At 41.7% G+C, this 18,414-nt stretch overlaps 1 protein-coding gene across 6 annotated transcripts in view; it reads right to left on the reverse strand.

The window, feature by feature from the left end:
• LOC116054766 (receptor-type tyrosine-protein phosphatase zeta-like) overlaps nt 1-18,414 on the reverse strand; it is an 87,290-nt gene that overhangs the window by 5,427 nt on the left and 63,449 nt on the right. For 3 of the 6 annotated variants that reach the window (XM_035996374.1, XM_035996375.1, XM_035996372.1), the window contains 14 exons: nt 17,711-17,895; nt 14,577-14,703; nt 14,391-14,443; nt 13,484-13,942; nt 12,212-12,404; nt 10,694-10,903; nt 7,454-9,148; nt 6,158-6,302; nt 4,858-4,949; nt 4,636-4,721; nt 3,067-3,087; nt 2,196-2,292; nt 2,015-2,097; nt 1,697-1,831 (listed from right to left, as the gene is read on the reverse strand). In XM_035996374.1, coding sequence (XP_035852267.1) covers nt 1,697-1,831; nt 2,015-2,097; nt 2,196-2,292; nt 3,067-3,087; nt 4,636-4,721; nt 4,858-4,949; nt 6,158-6,302; nt 7,454-9,148; nt 10,694-10,903; nt 12,212-12,404; nt 13,484-13,942; nt 14,391-14,443; nt 14,577-14,703; nt 17,711-17,895 — 3,581 coding nt within the window. The remainder of the gene's footprint in view (nt 1-1,696; nt 1,832-2,014; nt 2,098-2,195; nt 2,293-3,066; nt 3,088-4,635; nt 4,722-4,857; nt 4,950-6,157; nt 6,303-7,453; nt 9,149-10,693; nt 10,904-12,211; nt 12,405-13,483; nt 13,943-14,390; nt 14,444-14,576; nt 14,704-17,710; nt 17,896-18,414) is intronic. The other 3 variants (XM_035996373.1, XM_031306485.2, XM_031306487.2) reach the window with 3 other exon arrangements.

The raw sequence follows: 18,414 nt of genomic DNA on the forward strand, positions 1-18,414 counted from the left end.
TGATACTTTGCAACAGCAAATCATTTCCAACTTCATGCAGGCCTAATTGAGCCTACTTTTAAAATCACTAAACATCAGTGGGCCTATCCACAAGTCAACAAAACATGCTTAACATGTGCTATGATGGGGGGGGGGGGGGGTTTATTTTATATATATATATAATATATTATATATAATTTTAAGCATTAAACACTAAATTTCCTGCATTCTGGTGAATGTTTATGCACCTATTTCTACCTTTTTCTGAATCAATATGCTGGAAATATCTTTATGTAAAGGGAAACAGATTACAATCCAAATATAAAAACATAATGGAAAATATTTCAGTAAGGCTCTCAGGCATTCTGTATTGTTTTATCTATTTATTCTCCTTTTGGATCGACTTTTCTAATTATATCTGAGTCAGCACACATGTAGCTTAGCATCATTTACTCTTACCTTCTCTTTTGCATCTTTTGTTGGGGAAATAACCTCCTTAAATGTGCATATGACAATTATTCACCTCAATGATACATTCATTCATTTTAATGAATTAATAAACCCCTGGACTGTAATATTTCAGATGTTTGAGCAAGATTTCTGCTCATGTTCAAAACCTATGTGCACATTCAAAATATAACTCATCCCATCTGTGTTCTCTGAGGTTTGGAGGAGTCGTGATATTTTGTGAAAAATAAAGTTATAATAGGCTATTACAAGAATACAGTCACTAGATTTCAGAAAATAATCTATACCTGCACCGTAGCCTGCTGTGCATTACGTGATTGCTCTGCTGATACGGTAGATCTCAGACCGTCTGACAGACTCAGAGCCCCGGTTGGGTCTCTGGTCTCTGAATGAGACAAAGTTTAGGGAAGTGGCTGAACGCTGATCTACATCGGAGGTGGAAAACCGAAACTACAGAAATACACGGAGCTCAAACACGACACATGTCCACAGCAGACCGCGTCCTTTATAAACCTGAAGCTGCACAACTTTTTACAGCGAGAGTGGACACTAAGCGACACTGAAGCCCCGGCAAAATCAGCTGACGCCGCGTCTGTCAGTGGGAACAATGAGGCTGCACTGCAGAGAGAAATAAACGCAAGTCGTCCTCCACCTGCAGCTGTGATCTGTATTTGTTTTTAATCAGGGTCAGTGCGGAAAACCCACACTCACACAAGTAGGTGGAGGTGAAGGGGATTAGGACTTTCATAGCCTTAGTGGAGATCTGGGGGAACTCGCTCTCCACAGACAACCATGAACGCGTGATAGGCATTTCTCCAAGTCTGTCACACTGCAGCAGAGGAGCAGCCTGGGACCCCGACCAGGTGAAACCTAACTTTAACTCAGGATCATATTTCCTACGTTTTTTGCTGGGTCCTGTCTCCTCCCTTAATGCTGACTTCTGTTGACTTGGGACAAGGAAACGATGCATTTTAAAGCTAATACACGCACGCACAATTACCGATATCAATAGAGCTGCATACAGTTATTTCTTCTTCGCGTGTCGCGCCTCCCCTGTGGCTCTTTGGCGCCCCCCAGGGGAGGCGCGCCTCACGTATTGAAAACCCCTGATCTAAAGGAATATGAATGCTCAAATTGCCAGATGTGCGTGTGTGTGTGTATAGATCAGACGTCATGCATCTGATCTCTGTGGAGAAGCCGGTGTTTGTGTCTGACTGGTGGCTGAAGCTGTGGCAGAGTGACCTCCTACCCGTCCTTTTTCCTTGAGGTTGGTGATCATGACAATCACTCCAACATTCTGCTGCCAGATCATCCTCCAGAAGTCCTCCCGGCCCGCTCGGAGGGGCCCCTGAGCTGCGATGTACGCCCTCGTTCGCTCATAACCCTGCAGAGTGAAACCGCTGTGTAGTTAAAGAAAACACTGGGTGCAAAATGCACAGCACGTTTCTGACAACGGTGGAAAAGACCAACCTGACTGAGAATCTGTCTCTGGTTTTGATTCGACTTGGGACTACTTTGTTGTGGCAGTCTGCCTATTAGCACGCAAGGCTGACACAAACATACTTACATCTACAAAGTTAGCGTTGATGTAGTCTCCACATTTCCCATCTCTGTCCAAGCTGTTGGACAGTTTGACTCTACTGTGGTCATCTGTGGAGGGGAAAAGCTTCATCAGTTAATCATTACTGCTGCCTTTTACAATGAGACATAAATACGTTGAACAGTAATAATATTGAACAGGGACGTACAGGCCAGTATGTTTATGTATCTGTTCTTGCTTTTGTTGTCGGGGTGATTGGAGCTGTCTGCAGTGATGCCGATCTCCACGGTGCACGCCTGCACTTCCTGAAAAACAATAGAAAACACAAATAAGACTTAGGTTAGTCGCCCAGAGGAAGCTAAACATGCTAGCAAGCACAATGAGCACTGGAGTCAAAGGAGTGAACATGCAATGTGGTTGTTTTTCATCTGGACAAATAGGTTTTTGTTATGTTTTTTTTATATTATATTGGTCTATAGCTGTCTATAGTATTGCAATACAATAGTCAAGTGTCTACAGTGAAAACAAAACAACAGAAAAAGGCCCTTGTGAATGAAGTTGTAACTAGAATTAAGAAGATCTGTATATGGAGGACAACATAAGAATTGTGTGAGACAAATAACTACATTACAATTACATGAATCCCTGGTTTAAATGTGCTCAGGCTTTATAAACAGGAGAACAAGTCATGATTCATGATCTATGTAAGAGACTGATACTACTGTATGTGACCTGTATTAAAGCCTCATATTCAATAAAGATGTGGGACAACAAGCAGCTGCAGGGATGGTGGGATTTTCATTTCTATTTCATTATCATACATTATCATGAATGCAGATTAACAAAATATGTAAAATGCCATCTCAGTTTGAAAATATGTTTGTAAATCGGCTTCCAATTCAGACTGCAATCCGAAGAAGCAGAGAACAGCAGCAGAGAGAAAGCTCTGCCTCAGACTTAATAGCTCAAACTCCTATTTGGACACATTTATATCCAAATGTCTATCGACCAGATGTCAAGAAAGGAAAAGAAAACCACAACTCTGCAACTGGGGAGGTGTGATACTGTAGGTGCCTTACCTCATAGGATTCTTTGACAATCTAATGGAGGGTGGTGAGGATGCAGAAAGCAGGACGATGGTGGTGGAGGGGGTGAAAGGAGTGTGGGGGGAGGGGAGACAAAATGACAGACAGACAGACAGACAGGGAGTCAGTGCAGGTACAGGAATATGGGGTTCAGATACACACAGAGAGGTGGTGTGCTAAGTAGGAATTGTGCTGATAATCCCAACTGAGCTTTTAGCTTTCAACCATGTTAGCCTGTAAGGCATCATTTTGATTGTGCTAAATACCTAAAATGCTTGTCTGTATTTACAAGTCAATATTGCTTCTGGTTTTAGACTGATTTAAAATGTAGGTTTGTTACTGCAGCTATAGAAAAGGCAGCGACACTGAAACAAACTGGGGGAAACTTCACTCACAATTACACGGGAGAAGTAAACTTCAATGAATCTCTGTGTGTGTGTTACTCAGGAGGTTCATGCTAGGAAACAGGTGACAAATGCCATGCAGATGTATCTATTCAAACTCATCCACAAACTGTTCTAAAATACATTAAATTGCTCATATTATGCTTTTTGGCTTTTTCCCTTTCCTTTATCGTGTTATATATCTTTTTTTGTGCACGTTATAGGTTTACAAAAGTGAAAAAGCCCAAAGTCCATCCCAAAGGGACTTACCATCTCCAACAGAAAACACTGTTCACAAACTGCTCCAAACAGCTCTACTGTAGTCCAGCCTTTACTTCAGAGACAAACGTACGTCACTTTGTAACACACGTTATAATGCTCGCCTAGCTGCTAGCGTGGCACTCCCTCATACTCTGCTTCTGACTGGCTAGTAGTCCTTACCTAGGGGCTGCGCAAGTGCGACTCCCAAAAAAGATGGAACAGAAGTGAGATGCCTCACTCTGTAGCTAAAACAGAGAGCTCAACACACAGGGTGAAAAGAGGAGCTGCAGCAATGTGCAGTACAACAAAAATATGGTGTTTTCTGAAAATTAAACCATGTAAACCTATTCTGCTACAACCTCTAAATACAAGTATGAACCTGAAGATGAGTATAATATGAGCACTTTAATATAAGTCAATACTCCACATGAGACATTTCTAAAACACTGTATCAAATTCAGTAGAAGTTGAGATTAAGATCTTACAGCCTGAAAGCTTGCGACAGGAAGATTTTTATTTAAAACCTGCATATCAAATGTGAAGCTGTGTGTTCAGTTTGATGTGTTTGCATATTTGAATTTGGAGTCTGGGATGATAACCAAGTAGCACTGCCATGGTTAGTTCCAAACCAACATGTTGTACATGGAAGATACACATTATCACCTTGCTGAATGATATCCCTATAGAACATGATGTTAATAGAGATATGGAGGAGCATTAAGGAGCTGTGACAAATGAGGCACTGTCTACCTATGCACATGAACTAGAACTAAGAAATCCCTTTATTTTATGCTGGTTAAACCTTTGTCTCCCAACTGTGTATCTATCTATCTTTTTTCAAATTATCTTGAGGCTGTTTATGTTTCGCAAAAGACATTTTGTTGAGCTCAAATCCTATAAGAATGAACATTCCACACACCTCAAACTCCTTGGAGAAAGTGTTGGTGGTGTGCAGCTCCATGACATGCTTCACAAACTGTTTCACCGACAGCGGCTCGTGACCGTCTGCAACAAAAGAGTGAACCAAAGTGTGCTTAGGGTTGCGGCTCAGCGGTGTTTGATGATCACAATAACGTCGTAATAAAATCCCTTAAGTGTGTGTGTGTGTGTGTGTGTGTGTGTGTGTGTGTGTGTGTTTTACCTGTGGCCAGCAGCAGGGGTGTAGATGGAGCTGATATGACTTTAGGTGACGCACTGTCATCTGGGTAGAAATTAGCCACCTGGAAACAGTTTCTGTGACACAAAAAGATCAGAATCGAAGTCAAGTACACAGGTGAAATTTAAAGCTATCGACAGCCCCTGTACATGGGGCGAAGGAGTCAGAGATAAAGATGTGGAGCTCAGTCGCTGTGAACCTTTAAAGCCTTTTGGAGTGAACATTTTGTTAAAGGTCCTATGACATGGTGCTTTTTGGATGCTTTTATATAGACCTTAGTGGTCCCCTAATACTATATCTGAAGTCTATTTTATATAGGCCTTAGTGGTCCCCTAATACTGTATCTGAAGTCTATTTTATATAGACCTTAGTGGTCCCCTAATACTATATCTGAAGTCTATTTTATATAGGCCTTAGTGGTCCCCTAATACTGTATCTGAAGTCTCTTTTATATAGACCTTAGTGGTCCCCTAATACTGTATCTGAAGTCTCTTTTATATAGACCTTAGTGGTCCCCTAATACTGTATCTGAAGTCTCTTTTATATAGGCCTTAGTGGTCCCCTAATACTGTATCTGAAGTCTCTTTTATATAGGCCTTAGTGGTCCCCTAATACTGTATCTGAAGTCTCTTTTATATAGACCTTAGTGGTCCCATAATACTATATCTGAAGTCTCTTTTATATAGACCTTAGTGGTCCCCTAATACTGTATCTGAAGTCTCTTTTATATAGACCTTAGTGGTCCCCTAATACTGTATCTGAAGTATCTTTTATATAGACCTTAGTGGTCCCCTAATACTGTATCTGAAGTCTCTTTTATATAGACCTTAGTGGTCCCCTGGTCATTTTCAAGGCAGAGCAGGATACCCAGGGCTTGGTTTACACCTATCACCATTGACCATAGGCTGGCTAGGGGAACTGAAATTAACGTTAAAAAACCTCATAAAGTGAAATTTTCATGCCATGGGACCTTTAAGAGTTGTGGCCTGGATACGGGGGTGGGGGATTCTTAAGTGGGATGTTTTTTGTTCTGTTTCTGCTTTGTTTTAGTTTCTCTTTTGGTGACTCTATTTTACTGTGTGTGCATTGCTGTCACTCATATTGAGAATGGCTTTGTTTCTTGTTTGTTACATGGTATGGAAACAAATGTCAATGAAAGAAAAATTTCATCACAAAAAAAGTACACAGGTGAAATTGATATGGGCAGATTTTGACCTTTTGTCCTTTGTGTGTGTGTGTGTGTGTGTGTGTGTGTGTGTGTGTGTGTGTGTGTGTGTGTGTGTACCTCCAGTAGACCAGTATGCCCACCAGCACCAGCAGACAGAGGATGGTGAGAGTGGAGACGACAGCCAGAGGAACGACTGTCCTCTTCTCCCTCTCCAGACCAGCGACCAGCCCGACCCGAGACTCGTGGCTGCTGTTGCTTCCCTCTGAGGGAGAGGAGGGGCAGAGGAAGAAGGGCCAGGTGGGTAAGAGACCGAAACAGAGAGAGTGGTAGAGAGTGGGAGTGTCACCAAGCACAGATGACGGAGGGAAAGAAGACACAGAGATCATATCAGTATGATCATTTCTACAATTTTAGTTTCAAGTTAGTTTATATATCAAGGATTCCATGACAAGTGCACATCTGACACTATAATGTATTTATAGTTATATATATATAATATGATAATATATATATATATATATATATATATATATATATATATATAGCACTAAAACTGTTGTTATAAGGTGCTTTGCTGAAGGGAGGAAAAAGTTACGAGTTGAAAATAACAGCAGTGCATAACAACATATTTCAAACTAGTTTTGATCACAGCAGTGATTCAAACTGCTCTTCAAACTTTACAAAGAGAAATGATGTGTCACACCTTAAACATTAAAAGTTAGTTTTTTGCCACTTGGGGGCAGCACAACAAGGTGTAATCACAACACTGACATATAATCACCTTATAAAGTTGATATATAGTTGTATAACATTTGCATTCGTTGGTTAGTTGTGTTTTTGGCTCCCTGGCAAGAGTCCAATATTCACTTTCCTTTTAGCTCTGATTGGGTCTCTGCCAACTTCTGGGGGAAATCTGGCTTTTCAGCAGCTCCAATGTGTTCTGTAGCGAGTAGTGGGGTGCAGGTAGCATACAATAGCTTTATCAAAGATTTTTTGGCTGAAAACGGCTGCCTGCTGTGGCTGTAAGACGAGGTTGATTGTTGCGGAACGGACCACCAAATCACTGAGCTGAGAGATGTTTGAATTCCCCGTAGAGCTGAGGAGAACGGCAGAGTTGGGTGGTAATTCTGTGTGTGCTCATCACTAAGACCAACGCCTTTCACATTACATCTAGCCATTTCATCCTCCGTTTATATGAAAATATTGAAAATTGCAGCTTTAAGTGTTAATGTTTCCACTAGCAATAACAGAGTTCTGTGGAATAAATGTCTATTAAGCGATTATGTCGCAACCAAACTCACAAACGTTGTAGTTTAGCACTTATGTGAAAGGACAGAAGTATGTGAGAGGGGAAAAAAAACTAAACGGCTTATTCTGTTGCTGAGGAAAATCTGGGCATTGAGTAACATTTACCTTCTATTTCCTCCTCCGTGGCCTCGTTGCCCTCTGTCAGTCTGGGCAGGGGGGCGAGACGCCCCAACAGGGGTCTTCTTGCAGCACCAAACAACAACCCGTCCACGCTTGAGAACTGCTGCAAACTTTCTCCGATTACAGCTGCGTCACTGTCCACTTTACCACCTCCTTCGATGTGTTCCTCATTGCCCAGACCTCCCTTTCTTTTACCTTCACCGTCCACCTCTTTGTTGTCCTCCGGAGTAGAGTTAGCCCCAACGACGTCACTGTCAGGACTTAGGCTTCGACCCTCCTTATAACTTCCATCCCCATCGCTGCTTTCTTCGCTGTTGTCAAACAGTGGGAACTCCACTGTAGGATTATCTTGACTGACAGACAGCTGGACACCATCTCTTCCTCCAGATACAACTTCTTCATTGCCGTCTTCCCTTCCACCCCCTTTTTCACCACTTTCCTTATCACCTACAGCCTTGATACCTTCTTTATCATCGCTGACTTTCTTTTCTTTTCCCTCTCCATCTCCACCACCTTCTCCAGAACCACTGACGTCCTCAGGCCAGCGAAAAACATGAAAATTGGACTCAATTTCATTCCCACTGCTGGTCTCAGTGTATATTGCCTTTCCTATTACAGTCTCAACTTCAGTTTCTCCCACTTTCTCTTCCAACACGTCCCTGTCGGCTGTACTATTGAGCTGTCTGGCACTCTCATCTTTTTCACCACCCACTTTCCCAGTGTTGTGTACTCCTTCTCCTTCTATCTTTTCTTCTTCCCCACCACTCCGCTCACTTTCATTCTCCTCCATTTCCTTCTCTGCCTCTGTTTCAAACTCTTTCTTGCTACTTATTTTGCTTCCTGTCCCATCTGTATCACCTGTATCCGTTTCACTATCCATCTTAATTCCTGTTGATCTACTCTTTTCCCCAGTATCATCCACCTTGTAGCGGATAGTTAAATTGGGAACAGTAGAAAGGTCAGTCTTGACTGTAGTGACTCCATCAAATTCCTGATTGAGCCTGTTGCTGTAAAGGCCAGAGCCTGATCCACTTCCCTCTGCTGGCCAGCCTGTGTTGGCTTCCTCTGAATTATTAGGAAGGGAAAAAGTCAAACCTTTAGAATCAAAGAAAGATGTGACTGAGGAGGAGTTGAGGTCTTCTTTATGTCCATTTGTCCGGGCTTCCTCTTCATTGTCGGGACGTGGCAAGATGTTCACACCATCTTTAATCCTACCGTCAGTTTGATTCTGAGAAGTATTTGGGGTATTTCCTTCAACTGTGTTCGTTTTGGATAAGTTGATTGTACTCAGGCCATAATCAGGCAGCAGAGAAAATGAGTGCTCAGTAATGACGTGATCCTGAGAACCCAAAGCACTAGAGATCTGAGGGTGCTCTAAATCTATTTGTAGACGGACAATAGAGTGCTCTTCAGAGGAGTAGTTTCCGTTATGAGGAAAGATAATGCCACTGCTGTTATCTTCAGGGAGGGCAGGAGCAGGGCGGACACCGCTGATGTATTCAATAAAAGGGTTGAGTGATCGAGGCGCGAATGATGCTCTTTCAGCAGATCCCCCTTCTGGGTCGGAGTCTGCAGGATTTGTAGGGTTGACGAGCACTCCACTAGAAGTGTTTGGGGAGCTTGTTAAGCCAGATGACTGGTCAGTGGTAGACTCCTCAACCTTGAACTTGGGTGTATTTGCTGCAAGAAAAGCCAAAGTAAAATTCTGCGGGGGAAAAAAACCTTTTCCAGGACACCAGCATTGAAAGGTGTCCTTTTAAAAATGTGTTTGTCATGCCAGGAAAGATGGAAGAAATGGTATCCAGACATAAGTACTTGGCTCAGCAAAGGCCATCATCATCATGCCCACACCGTACACTAAATGCAAGAAGAGAGGCAACAATCGGAAGGTATTTATTGAGTTCCTGAATGAAGAGATGCCATAAATCAAGTTGTTGAAGACAAAATGGATGAGGCACCCTGATGATGACATGAACCCTGCATTTTGTGAAAAGGACAGAAGAAAGAAAACAGCCACCAGAGTGCACCATTAAGCCACAGGAAAGAAAGCAGACCCAGAAGGAGGAATCCCCAAAAGTAGATGCTAATCACTGAGCCTGACTGGACTCATAATATGACCTCACCTGGAGTCGCAATATGCTGCAAGCATATTTAATTTCTGAACCAGTTCAGAGAGTCGCTGATTATCATTCTAATCATTATCAATGCCAGCTTATTCTTTTTGACCGCCATCACCACCAGCATTCTCCACATCATGCCACCACACAACATGCCACTATGATCACAGAGCACGGCAGTGATTAGCCTAGCAGCAGCGGGCTATCAGAGGGGAAAGGCAATCAGCTGCCGCAATTAATATATATATTTATAACATGAGGGATTTTACACAACTGCAGAAATATATATATATATATATATATATATATATATATATATATATATATATATATATTATATATATATATATATATATATATATTTATTTATATATATATATATATATATATATATATATATATATATATATTAATATATATATATATATTAATATATATATATTAATATATATATATATTAATATATATATATATATATATATATATATATATATATTAATATATATATTAATATATATATATATATATATATTTCTGCAGTTGTGTAAAATCCCTCATGTTATAAATTCATAGCCACTTCTAATAGGAAGTAAAGTATATTTGTTATAGTTTTTAATTACGGATGTCCCAATCAGATTGGGAAGTATCATTTCGGAGCCCATATGGGCATTTTTTAACTGTTCGGCAATCACCCCGATCACCTTACCCCAATCATTTACGTGTATGTAATGCATTGATGTATTAAGCCAAAGACATCTTTTATTTACTTTGTTTACTTGGTTATTTTTTGTAAACAAAAAAAACAAAAAACGGTGTGCAGCTTTATTATCTAGGCAAATACAAGTATCGGATCGCTCAATGGTGTTTTTTGCCTCCAACGGCGCCTTCCAGGCAGCTAACCCTAACCTTAACCCTAAACATAAACATTGCCGCGCTGCCTGGGAGGAGACGTTGGGGGCAAAAAACACCAAAGACCTATCGGATCGGACCCGGTATTGGCAGATATTCAATATTTTTAAAATCTGATCGGGGGCCAAAAAAAGCTGATTGGGACATCCCTATGTAATATGTATTTCTAGAATGGGTGTTCTTAGGTGTTTGAGCTTACCGTTGAACATGGGCTGGGTCGTATGCATCAGTGCCCTGAGGAGAGGGGTGGTGGTGAATGATTTGTAGACGGACTCAGCCAGCGTGTTGCTGGGGGTGGCCGCCCTCGCCGTGATCCAGAGGGGGGGCGGGCTGGAGGAATCGGAGGTGATGGTTTCTGGTAGAGGTTTGTCTCCAGAGGATGGCAGGGAGACTTTGTCCACTTTACTACCTGTGGGATTAGAAAGTACATAATGATAATGTGACGTGAAACATGTTAAAGCCACAACACGACACTACGCGGGAAATGTTAGGCCATGTCGTGACATGACACACGTGACAGTATGCGGTAGGATTTTTCATGATGACCTAACGGGACCTAGTCTATATCGACGACGTTCCTCTTCCGGAATTGCTCCGGTGCCGCCAGAAATTCCGCCAGATGTCCCTCTTTTCGGCTGGATGTCTGTTACCTCCCGCTTTCTTTGTGTTGGCGTTCTAAACTCCGGTGGATGTAAGAGGACTATGGTTAACTGCTCCTCAGATGTCTGCAGGGTAAATCCAGACAGCTAGCTAGACTATCTGTCCAATCTGAGTTTTCTGTTGCACGACTAAAACAACCTTTGAACGTACACGTTCCACCAAAACAAGTTCCTTCCAGAGGCTATTTTGCAGAGGTGCCGTTGCTCTGTCCCGGGGCTTAGCGCCGTCCAAGATGATTGTGATTGGTTCAAAGAAATGCCAATAAACCAGAGCACGTTTTTCTCCCATCCCAGAATGCTGTGTGGACTAGCCAGACCCTCCTCCGCAGTGCTGTGGAGGAAGGTCTGGCAATGCGAGACTAAACGTGACCTAACAAGATGTAACTACGCATGAATGAATTTATAAATGAATGAATTAAGTTTTTATTATTGTATCATTCATACATATATGCCTAGTCTGCAAAATACATATAAGCAGAACCAGAATACTGTGTTTTAAAACAATACTTATGAATACTTACAACCAATAATAAATAAAAAAGGTCCTAAATAAAGAAAAATTATTTGTAATTTTATCATTTTAGGATCTTCACGTATACAAAAAAATTAAAAAAATTGCTGACAAAACTTTTACTGAATAAAACTGAAGAAATCAGAGTAAATACCAGTAAAATAGACCATCTTACCTTCTTTTCTGGACTTGTGAGACAAAGTTAGCAAACTTACGACAGATCAAAAGTGAAATGCCATTTGTTATAATGATTACAACTTAAGCAGCAGTAGCTGTTCAAATAGCCTTTGTTGAAACATTGATTAATCTATCACTTAAAACTCATTAAAAATCAACACACAACCTGAACATGTCAGTGTCTGGTGTTTATCCGAGCAGAATCACTGGCAAGTGTCCAGTGGAAGACAAATCTTCTGCTGGTTCCTATTCTAATATTTATGAGCTTAAATTCCTTCCTGGCACTGCTCAAAGTATCAACCAGAGAGGTTTTTGGTGAACAAGAGTGCCAAAAAAAAAAAAGAAAACAGCTCTTCCAATAAATTCTGACCTGGCAACACAGCAGCAGCAGACGATGACACTGTTGCAGCAGAGGTGTTGCTTTCTAGTGGAGAGTTGTTGACTGTGTCTTCATAGAAGATATCTGTGACTTGGACGTCCTCCACAGGAGGGGTGTACACGTCCGTCTGGGGAGAAGGGAGGGCACTTTCTCCAGCTCGGTCTTGTGTACTGTGATCCCCTGACTGCAAGTTGAAGAGGCAGTACACAAAAAGAGTTTTTGGGTGTTTCTTTCAGTAGATGAGAAAACTACAAGAACATGAGACAAAATCTTTGGTTAAACCAGAGACGGTTTAGAACCGAGACGCCCCAACTCAGAGTAATTTCCTGTATCTATGTCGTGTGGGTTTCACCACGGCCACGCCTCTTTAGGAGACTAGCGGCAGGTCCTGAGTGCATTGATTCCAATGGGAGAAGGGAACGTGAACACAGATTATGAGCGATCCTTTCGCCCCATAGTCACCAAAGTAAATATTGGACCCATTTTTCACAAGCCACATATCTCCAGAACATTGTGACACTAAAATGGCATTTTTCAGACGCACACGTGAGGAACAAAAACTAACTTTGTTCCAGACCTGTGTCTATTTCAGGACCAAACTCTCACGAGATCTGGCAACACAGATAAGCTAACGTCAACTAACGTTCGTAAACAGACAAACAAAACGAATCTCTGTGATGCTAAATATGTCTTTTAGCTGTGTAAATATCTAGTTAAAAAAAAAAAAACACTACAGGCAACTTTGCATTTCCATTTTGTGTGCCAGTTGTTTGTTACAACATTCGGTATTACTTCAGAGCTGTACCATATGAGGAAAATATGCGATAATGTTGTTGAATATCACGACAACAATATTACTTGCGAAGAAATAAAAATTATAAAGATATAATATAAAGATATTAAAGTGTACTCAGTTCTGCATTTCTGCTGCTTTCAGCATTCTGCTAAAATACAACAAATTGCTTGTTTGTTGAATTTAAAACAAATGAAAGGAAATCATTTCCAACATCATTTTATCTAACAAATTGAACATTGAATTGAATGTAAAAGCACCACTAAAAAAAGAGAGTTACATTTTAGTTTTATTTAGATATCAGTTTTCTACTGGTATTTTCTTTCAACTGTCTTTGGCGATGTGTTTATTGCGCCAGTTGATATCGCAATGGCAATATATTGTGCAGCCCTATATTACATTTAATCAGGTTTAGGAATGAAGGAAATAAAAACTTTGAGGAAAAAAAGGCAATGTGTGTAGTGAACTACCTGATGTCGCAACACTGACAACGAGGCCTCTTCTGTGATTTGTCGGCGAACCGCCGGCAGTGTGTGTGTCCGAGCGACTGGAAACAGGAAGCCCGGCTGCTCGGTTACCTCAGTGACCCATATTGCGCCGTTGCTGTCAAAACCGGCGTTAGTGAGCGGCCCGGGTGTTGTATCACTGTCCTCGTAAATCCAGTTCTGATCCATATCATCGGGACTAGACCCGTTCCGGTCCGGCTTCTTTTTCCCATTCTGGTTGGATCGAGGTTTCTGTAGAACGGCGGACTCATAGGGAGTCTTTGGGGTGCTGACCTGGACCGGGAGGTTCTGGTGGTGGGAAGGCTGGTTCTGGTAAACTCTGGTCTGCTCCACTGGGATCTCCTCCACGGGGCTGTGGTCCTCTGGAGACAAATCTACCTGATTCTGGTTCTCTGGCTTCTCTGATTTGGCTTTAGATGAGACCTAACGCGAGGGGGGAAAAAAAGCACTACTGTGTGGAGCTGTGTCACAAGATGTGTGGTCATATACTGGGTGTGGTATGAGTGAATATAAACATCCTACCAAAGACACAGTGGTGGTGCAGCTGTCTTGTTTACTTCTTCAACATTTAAATTAACTGATATTAAGGCATCACGTAATCTCCATTAATGCACTGTGGAAGAGCACAGTCTGTACTGGTTCTCTCAGTGAGAAAAACACAGAATAACAGTCCTGTATAACTTTTTGTACTGCTCTCCAAACACTCAATGACAAGCCTCTACTGACATAATTACAATGATTTGCATAATAATTAGGTTCGCTGATATGACCGAATGCAGGGCAAACTTCAGCACTGGAAAGTAATTCAGCAAAATGCATGCCGACATGCAGAGAGGTGTCAGGGGAAACCACAGATACAGACTGTCCTTACCTCCCTGCGGCCTTCCAAATCCTTTGTGACGGCGTCGGGATCCGAATCACTTTCTAGAGAGAGAGGGGAAAGAAATAAAGACTTACTTATAATTGTTCTAAATGTTAACAGTGTTGCGGGAGTTTTGTATGTATGTATGTGTGTGTGTGTGTGTGTGTGTGTGTGTGTGTGTGTGTGTGTGTATACCAGGGTCATCTAAAGGCATGTCCACTATAATCTGGTCACTCCATCGTCCTCTGAGTCCATTGGTGCAAATAGCAACCACCTGAACCACATAGCTGCTGTTGGCCAGCAGGCTAGGGATGATGGCACCCTGTAAAGTCACAAAGGGAAGTTTTCAACTGCATGTTTACACTATTACTTATATTAAAGAGGATATTGTTGCAATAAAGATCCTGGAATTGATGTTTAAGTTTGGTCTGGTTTTTTTTCTATTTCTCTGCTTGCTTTCTAATTAGTTTTCATGAACTCTCAATCGCAGCAGGTGGTGTTAAGGCGTTACAACTGCCTCCTGCGCAGTCGGTTTATCACAGATGGTAGTTTCTTGGTTATTGAGCAATATGCTATCCTGCTATGTGTGTTTATTCTCCTCCAAAATGCAAATATGTGGATGTCTTTTATTTTAAGTAAATCATAATTTCAATTTTTTTCAAATTAGCTGAGCCTCTCAGGAATACCCCCTGGAGTACAAGTACCCCTAGTTGGGAATCACAGATTGAAATAGGGCCGCAATTTATGATCATTTTCATTGTCGAGTAATCTGTAGATTATTTTCTAATAATAATAATAAATATCGATTAGTTGTTTACTCGATCAGTGTTTCCCCAAAGCCCAAGATGACGTCCTCAAATATCTTGTTTTGTCCACAACTCAAAGATATTCAGTTTACTGTCACAGAGAAGTGAAGAAACTAGAACAATATTTACATTTAGGAAGCTGGAATAAGACATTTTTTAACTTTTTTTCATAAAAATGACACAAACAAATTAATCGATTATCAAAATAGTTGACGATTAAAAGTGTAGTAAGCGATGTTATTCCAATACACTTTTTGTCAAATTCAGCGAATATCTCCTGACGGTCACCCAGCTCTCTATTTTCTGTGTGCGCTGAAAAAAAGTCTGGTGTAAATACACCGCCCTGGCTGTGTAAATGCAAAACAATGAGAAACGTCCGCAAGAGCCACAAAACACTGTTCCAGCCAATCAGCAACAGGTGGCGTCACTTGCTCGCTCGTGCAAGCAAGTGCTGGGGGCGGGGAGGGAGGAGGCAGCATGTGAATGTGCTGTCCAGGCTAGGAGTTAACAAGAAGAGTTGGCAGTGAAACAGCAAAGGGGAAAAAGGACTGAAGAATACAAATTAAAAAAAAGAAGTTGTATGATCGGGAAAGGGGAAGGGGCCTTGTTAACATCGGTGAGGCGTTTCAACGCTGCAGAAACCTCCGTGATTTCAAAGGAATGAAAACTGATGAGGGCTCGTGAGTAATGTGAGCTTTGCCGTTTCACCGTTTGCTGTTTTCAACAGGTCAGTTTAACCTCATCCGTTTGCTATACTTTGTGATGGCTGCGCCCAACTGGTTGGCTTTACAGCAGTAGCGACAGTTTGCCGATCCACAACCTAACATGAGCTAACATCGACTCTGCCAAGCGGTGGCTATGGCAATGTGCATCCACGAATCTGGCGGGCAGCGATTCAATCTTTGCGCAGCATCGCTTATTGCACCTTTAATTTAATAGCTGAAAACTAATTGATTCATCTTTGCAGCTCTAGGTTTAAATATCTCAGCTGTGAAATGTCCTTCCGCTTTCAATACAAATCCCATAATAATAGTTAAAAAGGTTAAAGGTGACGCCAAATCCTCCAGCTTTGAGCCTCCACAGGGATTTTCAAGGGAGATTTTCAAGGGAAGATTTTCAAGGGAGATTTTCAAGGGAAGATTTTCAAGGGAAATCTTTTGGCTCTTAGTGGCAGTTGTTTCCTTTTAGACACCAAATATGTTACATTTTTGACTGAGTTACTTCAACACAGGCTATTCAACATTTTGGGAAAGAAAATGCCTATATACAGTGCTAGCCATGCTGTATTTGCCATTTACAGTAAATTGTCTTAATGAGAATCATATTTCAAGTTGCACATATACCAATAACGACTGTAAAAGCCACCTCATTACATTTTTATATGGACTTGAGTGCATCTCTGTTGACTGTAATCAAGTCATAATCTTGTTGTAATTGCATTACCAGTGTTTGCAAATCTTTGAATAATAACATAAGCCGCTCATGGGTTTTTATTAGAAGTTTTCATGCACATATAAAGCAGATTAAAGGGTGGAGTTTACATTTTCAGTCCTTCATTTGTGTTGTATCAGGCTGGTGTGAATATCGACGACTCAAGGTACAAGTCCATTTATGCATTGTTTTCACGAATGGGATCGGCCCGCCTTCCAGCATTGCACGCTGGATTGCCACGTGGGCTTGCCACCAGTTTCTCTTCAATGACCACTGACAAGCAAAGAAAACAGGCTACACCCTTCTACAACTGTGATGGCTGCAGCTGATTGGACGAACCCGTCATGTGGGGCTGGCTGTTCCCGGAATTCAAAACAGATCATAATGGCGGCTCATTCGGAATACAATCTCTTATCGTATGGAAATAGTTCAACGTGTTTCTGAAAACATTTTAAGCGAGAAATAGGCTATGCAGTTGCTGAATCTGTCTTTATTTTAGTTCGAAAAAGGTCCGTTTAAATGATTTTCGTCAGCTTTTGAAAGTCATCAAGCCGGCCGCTCCTCATTTGCATAAAGTAGACTGGATTAAACTTTATGCAAATGAGGAGCCTGCGACTTGATGCCCTGCTTCTCCAAAGTCCCCGCCACTGCTCCCATAGAAATGAATGGGAAGTGTACATGTACATACATACATGCAGGCTGCATACAAGGCTTGTGCACATACACACACTCAAGAGTCACACAGAGCTTCATCTAAATACACACACACACAGATGATGGTGCTGGTCACATTAAAGGGATGCCAAGACGCCAATCGATCACTTTGATCAATCCAGATACCAGCAGCAGTCACAATTTAACAGATAGAGAGTGGATGGCTGGTTGATAGAATTCTAATAATGATGCTCTAATATTTGCTGTAGGGGAAAAGGGAGTGACTGTAATGTTTATAAGTGAAAAGTACCCGTGTGGACCATAGATAATGGTGCAAAACATTAGTTGAAATGGCATGCAGTCAAAGGTGAGTGTACATATGGGTGATGTCTGTAAGGCGATGTTCTGTGGAGAGATGCTTGAGGAGATTTTTCGTACCACGTCCTGGTCCCCGTCTGTCCTGTACTCCTGCTTGCTCTGGTCTTGGCCCTGTAGCCTCTGGTATGTGACGGTGTACCAGTCGATGGTTGTGTCGTAAACCACACGGGGACGCTCCCACATCACCATGATGGTTGTGTCGTTCTGGGCGTCGGCCTGAACGTTCTCTGGCTCCGAGCTGCAGGCTGGAGATGGCAATGAAGAGAAAAAGAGAGAGCAAGATTGACAGAAAGTTTGAATAAAAAGCCTGAAACAAAGAGATTAAAAAGGTACCGCTATAACTGAACAGCACAGAAACGGTGTGACGTCTCACATTAAGTTCAGTGTTGCTGAAGGTATGATGTTAATCGAGCGTATTGAAAATAGAGAAAAACCCAGCTCAGGAGGTGAGTGTGGCAATAAGTGGGAGGTGTATGAATGTGTGTGTGTGTGTGTGTGTGTGTGTGTGTGTGTGTGTGTGTGTGTGTGTGTGCGTGCAGGGCTGCATTAATTTGTTACAGGCAAAAAGAAGACCCTTCTCTGAATTTCTAAATACTTTATTTCAATTTCAAAAAGAGCTACAAAATAAATTGCCAGCGCTGAGAGGAGCAGGGGCGCACAACTACAAAGTCGAGTTCCCTGGCAACCCAAAAGACCCACTTTACTTGCGGGTCGACTTTATGAAGATGGAGAGCGTTGTGAATTATATCTTTTGATGATCGTGA

This window comes from Sander lucioperca, chromosome 20 (assembly GCF_008315115.2).
Source record: "Sander lucioperca isolate FBNREF2018 chromosome 20, SLUC_FBN_1.2, whole genome shotgun sequence".
NCBI lineage: Eukaryota > Metazoa > Chordata > Actinopteri > Perciformes > Percidae > Sander > Sander lucioperca.